General features: G+C 42.1%; 1 protein-coding gene across 1 annotated transcript in view; it reads left to right on the plus strand.

Annotated features, from left to right (window-relative positions):
- Positions 1 to 13,676, plus strand: part of PPFIBP1 (PPFIA binding protein 1) — a 2,404,664-nt gene that overhangs the window by 1,536,063 nt on the left and 854,925 nt on the right. The window contains exon 18 of the mRNA XM_044082713.1: positions 12,745 to 12,873. Within this exon, the coding sequence (XP_043938648.1) occupies positions 12,745 to 12,873 (129 nt within the window). The remainder of the gene's footprint in view (positions 1 to 12,744; positions 12,874 to 13,676) is intronic.

Genomic DNA, 13,676 nt, shown 5'->3' on the forward strand with positions numbered 1-13,676 from the left:
CCCTCCTTTTTGTAGAACTCGTTTAACTTAGAGAGTTCTCCCCCCCCCCTACCTCTTCTTGTCAGGTTAGCCGTTTAAGTTAGAGGCTTTCCTTCTGCTTTTTTCTTATAGGCAAGCCATTTAAATTAGAGGCTTTCCTATTATCTATTAAAAAAAAAAAAAAAAAAAAAACTTTAGCTATAGTCTTTCTAGTAGGTGTGTTTTTTGTAGACTGTATATTGCTTCTTGTTATTGTTGTTATAATTGGTTTTCTTTCTACTGTTAAGGATGTCAAAGGAATCCAAGGTTTCTGGGTTCAAGAAGTGTAACTCATGCTGTCAGAAAATGTCTCTTGACAGATGGGCACACTTCTTGCGTCTATTGTTTAGGCGCTGTGCACCTGAAGGACTCTTGTTCTATTTGCCATGCCTTTAGTCCAAGAGTCCTGCAGGAGCATAAGTATAAGCTGATTCTTAGGGGTCTTTTAAAACCCCAGGATTCACCGGCCAAGAACTCACAGCCAGTGAAATCCACTAAATCCACCAAGCCATCGGCTCCAAGTTCAGAGCTGTCTTCGGTTCAGAATTTACCTTCTACATCGGTTCCGGCTGGCACCGACAAGACAATCTCCATTAGAGGCTTTGGAGCCATTGCGGGAGCCACAAGAGGCTGAGGTCCCCTTCTCTAGAGTCAGTGCATTTGACTCCTCGGTCTCCTTTACTTCAGAGCGAGCGTAGTCACCGATCCTCACACTCCTCTCGATCCTCTAGACTGTCGGATCATGATGTGGAGAGAGTGGTCAGTCGGTTGCTAAAGTTGCAGACACTAGCTAAATTGTTGTCCAGCCCTTCTCAACAGGTATCTACTCCGTCCACCTCACTCGATGTTCCTCCTCAGACTCCAATGAGTTCGGAGCCGGAGTTCGTTGGGGTTCGAGTAGTGGAACCGTCGGCTCCGATAAACTCTATCTCTGGTTCCGACGTCGACTCCGATTCCCTCGGTGGTAACTTCCATCGAGGGATCTGAGCGCCGGGGCTTCCTCGTCGGCTCCGAGGGGGCGAGTGGCATCAGACCCTTGTCTGACCCCGTTCTCCCTCTCGGAGCTTCGGCGCAGCTGAGCTTGGCTCCAACATCGACCTCGGAGCCTTCCCCCTCGGTGGGGAGAAAGATTCCTATTTTTCAGAACCGGAGCTTTCTCTGCATCGTGGCAGGGCCGACTTTGATGTCATGCGGAGTGTGCTGTCCCCTGAGTCAGCTCCACTGTCAGTCTTACCGGCTCCATCCCCTGTAGTGCCTGTGCCAACCTCTGCTCCTCCTCCAGATCCTAAGCGTAGGGAACCGATGCTCCAGGACACCGCATTGGGTGTTTCCACCTCTTCTGATCACTCAGAAGAGCCCCCTCAGAAGAAAAAGTGTAAGAGGAAGCACATTGACTCCCCCGAGTCTGTCACTTCTGATACAGACTTAGATGATTCGGAAGGGTCCCCAAGATCCCCCTCTGAAGATGTTTCCTTCTCGGACATCCTAGAAATGCTTAAGCAGAGGGGGAACTGGAATCCCCTAGCCCCTTCTGAGGATGAGTCTGTATTTCTGGATGCTTTCGGTTCCCGACCTTCCACCTTCTGGGTGCCTCCGCCTTTCGATCCACTTATGACAGTGGTGGCTCGAAAGGCTTGATCAGCTCTGGATACAGTGGAACCAACTCCAAGGATACCTAGTAAATTCATTACAGCACCCCAGGATAAGCAGTTCCTTTCGAAAGGTGTCCCTGTTGATGTCATGGTGGTAGCAGCAGCCACCAAAAAAGAGTTAGCGGAGACCTTTTCGTCTGTCCATCCCCCTAACAAGGAGTCTAGGACAATGGACAGATACGGGAAGCGAATGTTCGCTTCAGCGACCTTCTCTATGAGGTCACTGAACTACCTGTCATTTTACCCGACTTCAAAGGGATCTCCTTAAAGAGCACGGAGATACCCTCCAAGATCCAACAGCTGAGGGAGCACAAGCTAAGGTAGCTTGCCAGCTAGCAGTGCTTAATTCTGTTAACTCCTCCATGAGGCTCATTTCCTATTCAGCCGATGGGTAAAGTAGAGCCGCAGGTACCGGGGTGGCCCTTAGGAGGCATGCGTGGATACGGCTGTGTAACTCAGCGGAACCCTTTCGAGCGTCCTTCACCAACACTCCCTTTGATGGTTCCTTTCTTTTTGGACCACAGGTGAAAGACACTTTGACTAGGTGTGAACAAGAAGGCAAGACTCTCTCTGCCGTGGGAGTCCGTTTTTCCACTCCCTCTAGACCTTACCCCAAGGGTCAGAAGAGTAGGAAGATGTGGTTCCGTAAATCTCAGGGAGCCTTGGCTGACACACGTAGTGATTTTTCCTCCAGAGGCAGAGGGGGAAACAATAATAATAGACGCCACCCTCGTGGCAGAGGGGGTCCGCAGAACCAGGGCAACAGAGATTCCTTCTCTGATAAGCCCTTCCAGCATCCCTGAAGTGTTGCCTGGCTGCTCAACTCTGGAGGCAGTCGGGGGAAGACTTTCGCTGTACCCAAAAGCCTGGCAAAGTTTAACTCAAGACAGATGGGTACGGTCCGTTATATCCGGAGGTTACAAAATTCCCTTCCATCAACCCCCTTTACAGTCAAGGAAGACCCTTCCAGATGTTCCACCCAATCTGAAGGAGCAAGCAGTAATAGAAGTTTCAAAACTGCTAGAAAAAGAGCCATCCAGGAAGTCCCAGCAGACCAGCACGGATCCGGAACATTCTCGAGGTTCTTTTTAGTACCAAAAAAGACAGGGGACTGGAGACCAATTCTGGATCTCAGCAGACTAAACAGGTCTGTGCAAAGAACAAAGTTTCGGATAGTCACGCTACAGTCCATTCTATCCTTTCTGGGTCAGGACAATTGGATATGCTCGATAGATCTTCAGGACGCTTACTACCATATAAAGATGGACAGGCGCTCCAGGAGATATCTTCACTTCTGGCTGGGGGCCAGTCATTATCAATTCAGAGCTCTGCCCTTTGGTCTCACCACAGCCCCCAGGGTGTACACCAAATGTATGGCAATGGTCACGGCTCACCTGAGGTGTCAAGGATTCCAGGTGTTTCCGTATCTAGACGACTGGCTCCTTACTGCTACCACTAGGCTTCAACTCATAAAAGCACAGGACTACACAATCACAATCTGCTCCCAGGTCGGCATTACAATAAATTTCGAAAAATCGGCCTTGTTGCCCTGTCAATCTATCACTTACATAGGAGCAGACTTAGACACAATGGATATGTTTGCAAGGCTACCACTAGAAAGGGTGTCCGCAATCAGTCAGCAGGTACAGGTTCTGATGCAGAGCAAAAGGGTCCAAGTCAGGTATGTCCTTCAAACTCTGGGTTCCATGGCAGCAGCCATTCTCCTAATCCCACTGGCCCGCTTTCATATGAGAATTCTTCAGTGGCTTCTGTTTACACAGTGGTCTTTCCGAGAGCTACCCATGACTTACATGATCACGATCACTGATGCATGCAAAAGTCATCTTTCTTGGTAGATGGTCTCCCCACTAGTTACTCAGGGCAGACCTTTCATACAACCAGTTCCGGCAGCCACAGTGACGACAGACGCCTCCCTGATAGGGTGGGGGTGGGGCATTATCTGGGCAGGACAGCCCAAGGCACGTGGCAACCTCACGAGTACCATCTGCACATAAATGTCCTGGAAATGAGAGCCATGCTCCTGGCATTGCAAGCCCTTCAAGACTCTCTTCCTTCTGGGACCATTGCTGTTCAGTCAGACAACATGTCAGTGGTGTGGTACATTAGCAAGCAGGGCGGAACCAGGTCCTACCTCCTGCGTCGAGAAACAGTCAGACTTTGGCAGTGGGCGATTTCCTCCCAACGTTTTCTGATTGCAACGCACATCCCCAGGAGATCCAACGTCATAGCGGACAGGTTCAGCAGAGCTATTCTCATGCCTCACGAGTGGTCTCTGAATCAGAAAGTTGCGAATCTTGTTTTCCGCAAATGGGGACAGCCTTGCTGCGATCTTTTTGCCACCCTCTTCAACAGCAAATGCAGCAACTACTTCTCCCTTCTTCTGCTTCCGGGTCACATACCCAGAGATGCTCTAGTCCACGATTGGCCCCAAGGACTTCTTTATGCTTTTCCTCCTTTCCCCTTGATACCCAAACTTATACAGAAAGCAATATTGTTGGGTTGCAAACTGATCCTCATTGCTCCCTACTGGCCTCAACAGATATGGTTCCCGTTCCTGCACCGTTACCTTCTCGATCAACCCTGGATTCTGGAACCAATTCCGGACCTCCTGGTTCATCAGTCAGGTGGGTTGCATCAATCCCTCAAAACTCTGCAGCTCACAGCTTGGTTGCTCCACTTCCAACCTTAGCCAGGCTTACCAGCATTTCCCCAGCATTCAGTGACATTATCATCTCCTCTCACAAGTCTACAATGAGGAAAACTTATGCTAGCAAATGGAAACATTTTTCTTGTTGGGCAAAGGCTAGGAATGTGGATCCTTTTTCAGCCCCAGTCCATGAAATCCTGGAATTCCTAGCACAACTGTTTCACTACGGGTCTGCTTCTTCTACGATCAGCGTACAAATGGCGGCTATTTCTAACTTCATTTTTTCAAACTCTAACATTGTCTCATAAGCTCTGTAAAGCTTTTTTGAGAGGAACAACTCTTCTTAGGCCTCCAGTGAGAGATCCTCCTCCTCCTTGGGACCTTAATTTAGTCCTAACCTCCTTAATTCTGCCCTCTTTTGAACCAGCAGCGTCCTGCTCTATCAAGTTTCTATCTTGGAAGACACTCTTTCTGGTAGCTATTACTTCAGCCAGACGCTTCTCCGAACTTCAGGCGCTATGTGTTCGTCCTCCATACTTGGTTTTTCATAAGGACAGGGTTGCTCTGAAGACTTCTCCTTTGTTTCTCCCTAAAGTCTGCTCAGAAAATAATATAGATCTTCCTGTGTTTTTCCCTAATCATACCAACAAGGCAGAGTACAAACTACACCAATTGGACGTTCATAGGCAATTGCGTTTTTACCTGCACAGAACTAAAGAAGTAAGGAGGTTGGACCAACTATTCCTTTCTTATGCCTTGGGCAAACAAGGTCTCCCAGTTTCCAAGGTAACCTTGTCCAGATGGTTGTCACACACTATTTCTTTCATTTATCAGTTAAGGAACAAACAGTTACCTATGAAACCGAAAGGTCATTCTACTAGGGCCTTGGCCACCTCTGTAGCCTTCCAGTCTAGGTTGCCCATGGATTCCATCTGCGCAGCTGTCACGTGGGCCAACCCTCATACCTTTATTTCTCATTACAAGTTGGTTATGGTCTCCAGGAGCAGAGCTGAGTTTGGTTCCACTGTTCTGAAGAGTCTGTTCCACTGAGCCACCCAGGATTTTGGGTGCTAGGGACGCCGTCCCAACCAGCAAGAATGAAGGCGAGATAGACAACTTAACATAAAGAAGTTATGTACCTAACATAACATTCCATGTTAGTTGTCTTCATCTTGCCTTCCTTCTTGCGTCCCACCCTCTGTCCCCCTGTCCTAGTGGATCGAGAGGAGTTTTTCTGTTTCACTGGCTGTGTGTTCTCTTGTCTCCACTATTGACTTAGAGAATGGCAGGTATAGTCAACTGATTTTTGAATGGTTTATTCTTTTGTTATGTCTGGAGTTAGCTATTTCAAACGAGATCTGGGTAGCTATCGCTAGACATTATGAGCTAATTAAGATGGCCAAGTCGGAGCAGAGGATCGGCTCAGATCCCAACCAACAAGAAGGAAGGCAAGATGAAGAAACTAACATGGAAAGTTATGGTTGGTACACAACTTCTTTTTCTTAGCAGCTGACCAACTCCCCAATGAGTACCTCAAATTGTCAGCTGATGCTGTGCCTATCTCCATTTGGTAAATAGGTCTATAGCAGAACAATATGTCCCAAAATTATGGTAAATTTCCTGTATCACCTGTCTGCATAAAGGAGGAACATCAACAGAATTAAACAATTACAGACCCATAGCCATCCTTTCCCCTGTGTCAAATTTCTGGAAAAAATGTATCCACACTCAGTTACTATACCACCTGTTATCTCACAACCTTATCTGTCCCTCCCAACATGGTTTCAGACCAAAACATAGCACCACCACAGCCCTAATTAATTTCTCTAACACCATCAACCAATTGAGAAATTCAAACCAGCAAGTAGCATCAATCTTCTTAGACATGTCAAAAGCGTTTGACACTGTCTCCCATCAGAAACTCCTTAGTACTCTTGCCTCACTAAACCTATCAAAGACTTCCCTCCTTTGGTTCCTAAACTGTCTTTCTGACTGACAACAAGCAGTACTATGGAAATCTGAACTTTCATCACTTCTGCCTGTTTCAGTTGGAGTCCCCTAAGGGTCCATACTAGGCCCCCTTCTTTTCACCATCTTCTCTAATGATCTAGCCTCATCCACAACACACTCTAAAGTAGTTAATTTTGCAGACAATTCAACTTTAATCTGCTCAGCAGATACCTTACCAGACCTCTAAATAGTATCCCAACAAGCTTTTAATGATATAGAAACATATCTAAGTAAATCACAACTAATCCTCAACCCCAAAAAGACACAGTTAATGCTATTTACCAGTAGCAAGCAATCACTGACCGCCCCTCCTTTCACTATTCTATCAGCAAACAATGCAGTCATCCAACAAGTTGAGCATACAAAACTCTTTGGAGTGACAAATGACAACAAACACTGATTTGACCAACACACACCCACCACAATTAAGAAAGTTCACATCAAACTTGGCTCAATGTACAGAAGCAAGCCATTCCTCACTGACAATACCAGACTAGCCATATCCAGAACCTTCCTCCTCTCTACCCTCCTATATGCTTTCCCCAGGTCTATATTGCATTGTCAAAAGTCGACAATATCCATTTACTTCAATGTAGTGCGGTCTCAGAGTTGGTATATTTAAGTAGCAGGGGGTGTGGGGGGTGCAGGGGTGCTTGCCCCCCTGCCTACACCCTTTATTTTTTCTTTTTTTTTTTTAATTATTTTTTAGGAACATTCGATGTTTTAATAATTCGATCATTTAAGGTCGACCTTTAGTGATTCGAACTGTTAAACATTCGATGTTCTAATGTAGACCCGCTTTCCCCCACTTTACCAACTTCGCAGCTGACCTTCCCCACCAAAGCCTACCATTGTATTGCTCTACATAAATTAAATTAAATTAGACTCGAGCTACCTAACCTCCTTTCTCTCTACCAACTTAAATTCACACACAATATAATCTTTCATCCTGACAGTTCCCCATCCCTCGAGGAACTTGTTGGTCCCTACTCATGCCCACGAAGACTAAGATCTGTAGACAGAAACTTTCTCACAGTAAACAAAGCTAACAACAGTCACGGTGAAGCCCTATTCTCAAATCAAATATCCAAATTATGGAACAGTCTACTCCACACCCTCCAAAACACACCTGAATCTACCAGTTTTAAACTACTACTATTTGAACATCTATCCAAGAACTGGCATTGCTCCTCTGCCAAACCTGACTGACAAGATCAAGGATATACCAAGTAACGAAGCGAAACTGATAAGATAACAAAGCCACGCAGTGAACTGCATAAACTGATTTATTACTTTTATAACATAAAAACAATGATATACTAAGCACTTTCACCCATCCACATCAGGGCATCATCAGAGTACAAAGAATTAACAACAAGGCCATTCTTTATATAAAATACCTAATAGCATAATAATTTAATTGAAGAAGTGATTTAATTAAAAAAGTGGTGTCTATTAAAGTGACTTAGCACAAAGACATAAACAACATCAATAGATATAAAAAAAATGTGTATTTGTATATCAAAACAATAAATAAATAAATAAATGGGTATATGCTAATACAAAATGATAAATATTAGATAAAATCTAAATATTATAAATGTTTGTACAAAAAGTTAAAAGTGTAAAATATATTGGGATATAAATTAGATATGCTGTTTAAATGAAAATAATATAATTTGTTAAAAAACTACAATTTATCACAAAATGTATATATACGTATTATATATGTGAATTGTTGAAAAAAAATTTTTAATAATAAAAATGTATAAACTCTTTAATATATATTGTATATAAAATATGTACATAAATATGTTGTAATATTTTGTTTATACTTAAATGACAGCACAGTTGCCGTTGTAATAGGTCATATAAAATGTGACCTATATTTTAAAATACTAGAAATAGATACAGTTTCATTGATACCAGGCAAAGTACAGGCGTTTAATCTAAGTTGCCAAAGGCATTCCTTAGCCTCTAGCATGGTCTTCTCATCACCGCCCTTATGAATATTCTGTGGAATTCTGTCAATAATAAAAAATATAAATCTTTTGAAATTAGGACATCTGATACTATGCGTGTATAAAGAACTTGTAGTCTTATGTTTCTTAATGTCTCTAGCATGCTCAACAATACATTCTCTTAACTTTCTAATTGTTTTTCCAACATAAAATGCCAAACACGTTGAGCAAGTTGCTAAATGTACCACCATCTTAGTATTGCAGTTACAGTACCCTGGGCATCTAATGGTTTTACTATAACCCTGTATTGCAACATATGGACCATCATTGATATATTTACATGTATGACAGGTTCCGCATTTACTCATTTTAGACATTTTAAACATGAATACATTCAGTGTATCATTGTTTTTATGTTATAAAAGTAATAAATCAGTTTATGCAGTTCACTGTGTGGCTTTATCAAGATCAAGGATATCTCATTTGGTCATAACTATTATTTAATATGTACACACTACTAACTTTATTTTTTCCTCACAGTGATCTTCACTGAAATGCGTGTTTTTCTTTTTGAACCTGTATCTATTAGAATACCGTATTGAATACTACTTTGTATAGACTAACTAGAAGATATGTGTTCTATCTTTACTGTATGTATAGTATTGTACTGTCTAATTATTGTATATTGCTTGTATTTCTGTGGAGCTTTTCTCCCCAGGCTTCCACTGAGAATGGGCTTCTGGCCCAGTCGGGCTTTCCCAGTAAATAGTAAATAATAAATAATCAACTTTAATCCCTCAACTTTTTATGATATCCTAAGCAACATCAAGTTGAACATACTAAAATTTCTGCCCCTCGATGAAGCTGTTAGGTTCTTCTTCTCCATATTCCACAATATCTTAAACAAATTAGCCCCTGTAAGAATAAAAAGGGTAAAAACTAAGCATGCCATATGGCTCTCTCAAACCACCAAGCAAATCATGACTGCAGGGGGCAAAATATGGAAAAAATGGCAAAGGTCCAAGAATCCCACTGATCTTGTAGAATTTAGACAACTTCGTAATCAAGCTAAGTGCCTAGTCATATCTGACCAAAGAGAATATTACTTAAACCTCCAAAAAGATCACAAACAAAATCCAAAGACATTCTGGAACTCTGTCTTATCTGTAATCAACCCTGGCACCAAAACCAACCCCTGCCCCATTCCCTGAGAAAACTGCCCATGAAATAGCTACTGTTTGTTAACTCGCTTGCATTGAAACTGTAGCCAAACTTACCACCCCCTTCCCCCAAACTACCTCCAACACTAACCTCTTTCCACTAACACAATTCTCTCAGGATGTGGCCACCCCTTCCCCACCCTCCTCCTCTTTCTCCCCTATATCCATATCCAGTATAACCAAACTTTTTCTAAAACTGAAACCTGGTTCCACTGCCCCTGACAATTTACCCCCATAATACTTCCAAATGTCAGTTAGATCCATTGCCTATCCATTCTGCATACTTATCAATAGATCTGTCCAAGAACCCTGTCTTCCCACTATCTAGAAAAAAGCTTATATTATTCCCCTCCACAAAGGCGGTAATAGTACCAACATTTCCATCTTCCAACCCATAGCCATTTCCCCTCACTCTCTAAAATTTTTGAAAAATGTATCCACTATCAACTTTTAGACTATTTACTAACAAACCAGCTCCTCTCCCCAACTAAACTGGGTTCAGGCCAGGTCATAGCACTATTGCTGCACTCATTTCCTTTATGGACACAGTCAGTCAACCCAGAAACAATGGCAAATTCTTATCCTTACCCTTTCTCGACCTCTCAAGGGCTTTTGATGCAGTCTCCCACCCATTACTCTTCAGTAAACTCTCTACCCTAGGTATCTCTCCCTCGACTCTAAACTGGTTCACTAACTGTCTTAACAGGCAGGCAACAATATACTAAATGGCTCAACCCTTTCTCCCCATTCCTTTACTCTTCAATAGCTGCTTCCCAAGGTGCTGTCTTAGGACCCCTTCTCTTCAGCGTTTTTGTAAATGACTTTCATTCTACCCTTAATAACTTATCTATAGTACAATACGCAGACTATTCAACCATTATTTGCTCCGCCAATTCAACATCTGAGCTTCTGCTACTAACTCAGAATGCCTTTACTGTCACTGAAAAATGGATGCCCAGTAATCACCTAGCACTAAACCCTAATAAAACCAAATTAGTAATATTTACCCCCAAGAAAAATCTGTCAAAAAGACAGACTTTGCCATCCTTTCTCAAAGTAATACCACCTTAGAGGTCATTACCCACACTAAAGTACCAGGTGTTATTCTTGATGAAACCTGACATTAGACCTTCACATCCACAATACTATTAAAAAAAAAAAAAAAAAAACTAGGCACCCTTTACAAGCACAAACAATGTCTCAACAACTCTGCCATGCGTACTCTCACCACAACCTTTCTCCTTTCATTACTCCTGTATGGAGCTCCTCTCCTTTCCAACATCCAGATGTTCTTCGTGTTTCACTGTTGCAGTCATCACACTTGGGTTATTTGCCTGCAGGTAGCCCTCAGTCGGCCCGAATACCAGAGTCTTGGGATTTCTGCGTCGGATGCTGTCGCCTCTTCCATGACGTCAGGGCATCAGGGATATAAAACATGCAGCCAATGCCATTCTATAGAACTGGAGGAATAGAGAGACTTAGAATGACATAACTAATTTATAATAATTTGCTGTTGATATTTATGTCTTAAACTATTTGCATTGGCCTGCCATTGATAACTGGAACTTCAACAAATGCTTGAAATATTACAGGATTTCCAGATAAAATGATCACACAAAAAAAAAATATTACCTGGAAGTCCACCATAGTGCACTGAGTTGATACCGGATTCCTGTCTTTACTTTGCACAAAGAGTAGACATTTCAAAGGCCAAAGCATATGGGAAACACCTCGAGAGGTACTCCGGCTTAGTTGTTGCCTTTGCTTAAATTCAAAAATGTGTTTTCTTATATTCACAGATTTAAAATATGGACCTGGAGTAATATTTCACTCAAAATGATTGGGTTACTGTATTGTCAGAAATTGAACAGATCTGTACAATGTGAAAATGATTGGGTTACTATATTGTCAGAAATTGAACAGATCTGTACAATGTGAGGTATGAGTGAGTATAAGGCCAGAGATTTGATGGCTGACAAGTACATTTAAACATGTCATGCGAGTATGCTAATTTTCATCACGTGAGTGTTATGCAGCTCAATACATTATGACCACTTATGGTCACTTTGCACTCCACTTTTTTTTTTCTTTTCCTTGAAAAACTAATAGCAGGTACCAATGCTACAGTGCTGCATAGTAAAGATTTTGTGGCAAAAATGAAGTAATGTTAATTAGGTGGATCACAGTTCTAGTATATTTATAGCATGCTGTGAATTATCACTATGGAAAGTCAGGATGTGGGAAAAGAACTGACTAGCTGGAATACAGTGATATATCTGCAGGGTCTAACCGATGACATGGTACACAGTCACATAGGCTTAGCGGGTAAACTTTAGCCCTGGTTTAGGTGTTTGATAGGAGTGAATAAATAAATCTATATCTAGATCTAGGATGTCACTGTCCCTATTTACTCAGCCCTCATTAGACTAATCATTGAATATAATGCCTCTGCGTGCATTTGTCCAATTACATGCACCATCTGGAACTCCCACAAAGATACCATACTATAAACATGTCCTGTGTGGACCAAATAAAGGCCTTGTCACTATACTCTGTATCCTACAGACTGCAAAGAAGTGACCTGTGTCTGGTATACGAGGCATCCTCCAACCCATTACTGGTGGATTTACTGTACATCAGCAAGTCAGATGTCATCAGAAGTACTCTGTATAGGGATCTAAACCTCCTCTGCAGCATCAGTAGAATGGTTTGGAGAGACAAGTGCATCTCACAGAGGGATACCTCTGCTGTGGAACAGACTCCCTATCCACATAAAACAAAGTTCATCCCTGTCCATATTTATGACAACTTAGATCTATGGATGGAAAACAGAAAATTTACCCCAGGACTGCCCACTTTACTAATGGACAAAGGCAGTTCTTAAATACTTTTCCCCTCAAATTATCTGTGGTGTGATCCCAGTTATTTACATTAGGGGTATTATATAATTATCAATTATGGGAAGGGTATGGCCAGTCTATAACCAACTGGGATAGGTAATTTTGAGCACAAAGGGAAATTGGCTAGGTTTAAAATGGCTCACAAAGGGCAGCTAGCTTAGTACTTGCCTGTGAACTTGTAAAGACAGTCTTTTAATAGAGGATACCCAATTGCCAGAGTGAAAGTTATTTATTCTGTCATACACTAACACTGATGATCTCTTGGTGTGGTGTGAGGATGTGCTTTTAAGAACAAAGCATCTTTTCATTTTACAGACTTAAAAGAAGTCAGTCAACCACATTTAACCCAGATGATCTGCCTGAGGAAGAATTCAGAAGAGGTGGAACAAGAGCAACTGCAGGACCTAGATTGGGATGGTCACGAGATCTTGGCCAGGTGAACAGGTAAGAGGAGGGGAGTTATTGCATTCCCAAGCAGTGGTAAGCCGGTGTGTTTTTAAGTTGCCCCAATGAAAGCAGCTATTGATTGTATTTGTGCATTTTTTTGTAACTTTGTTTTATCTTTCACATGGAAACTGAAGCATTCTTGGGACAATTGATTGAATTTAGTTTTGGTTTTCTAAAAAGCTTCCTGAGCTGTGTTTGCAAATTACTCAGTTCTTGCTGAAATATAATATGCTGTGGTGCAATATATGCGCATGACCCCTTAGGAATGTCAAGCATTTCAGCTACATGGCTTTTGAATGCCCATGAGTGATTTTTAGCTTTTAAGTCTTTATGGATACATTCAGGCCAATAAAGCCAAACCCTACTAGCTGTGGACATGCATGTTCAGCTTTTTTATTGACCTCATCAGCACAGCATAAGTGGAATGTGTAATTATATGATCTTTTAATGTGTTTATGCCTAGTTATAGAAATTGCATACTGCACATGTCTTTGTAAAAGAATAAAGACCTCTTTAAGGCTTGCAAAATTCCCAGGTTGATAAGCATTAAATGTCATTGTGACGATAGGAGGTACTGCTCGCCATGCCAGGGAGAAGTAGGGCAGTGGATGTATGACTTGTGCCAGCACAGCTAGCTGGAATTTTGTAGATTAATTGTATGTCATTTGCATATCAAACTGATTTGTACAGATGTTTGTTCTGAAAATGTATTTATAAGCTTTGCTTGTGTTAATTGTGTCAGAATGTATCAACAGTGCACCCTGCTAAAATGAAGAAAAATGTACATGTATTATGGTAAC

Source organism: Protopterus annectens, chromosome 9.part0 (genome assembly GCF_019279795.1).
Source record: "Protopterus annectens isolate FY-2018-M chromosome 9.part0, PAN1.0, whole genome shotgun sequence".
NCBI lineage: Eukaryota > Metazoa > Chordata > Ceratodontiformes > Protopteridae > Protopterus > Protopterus annectens.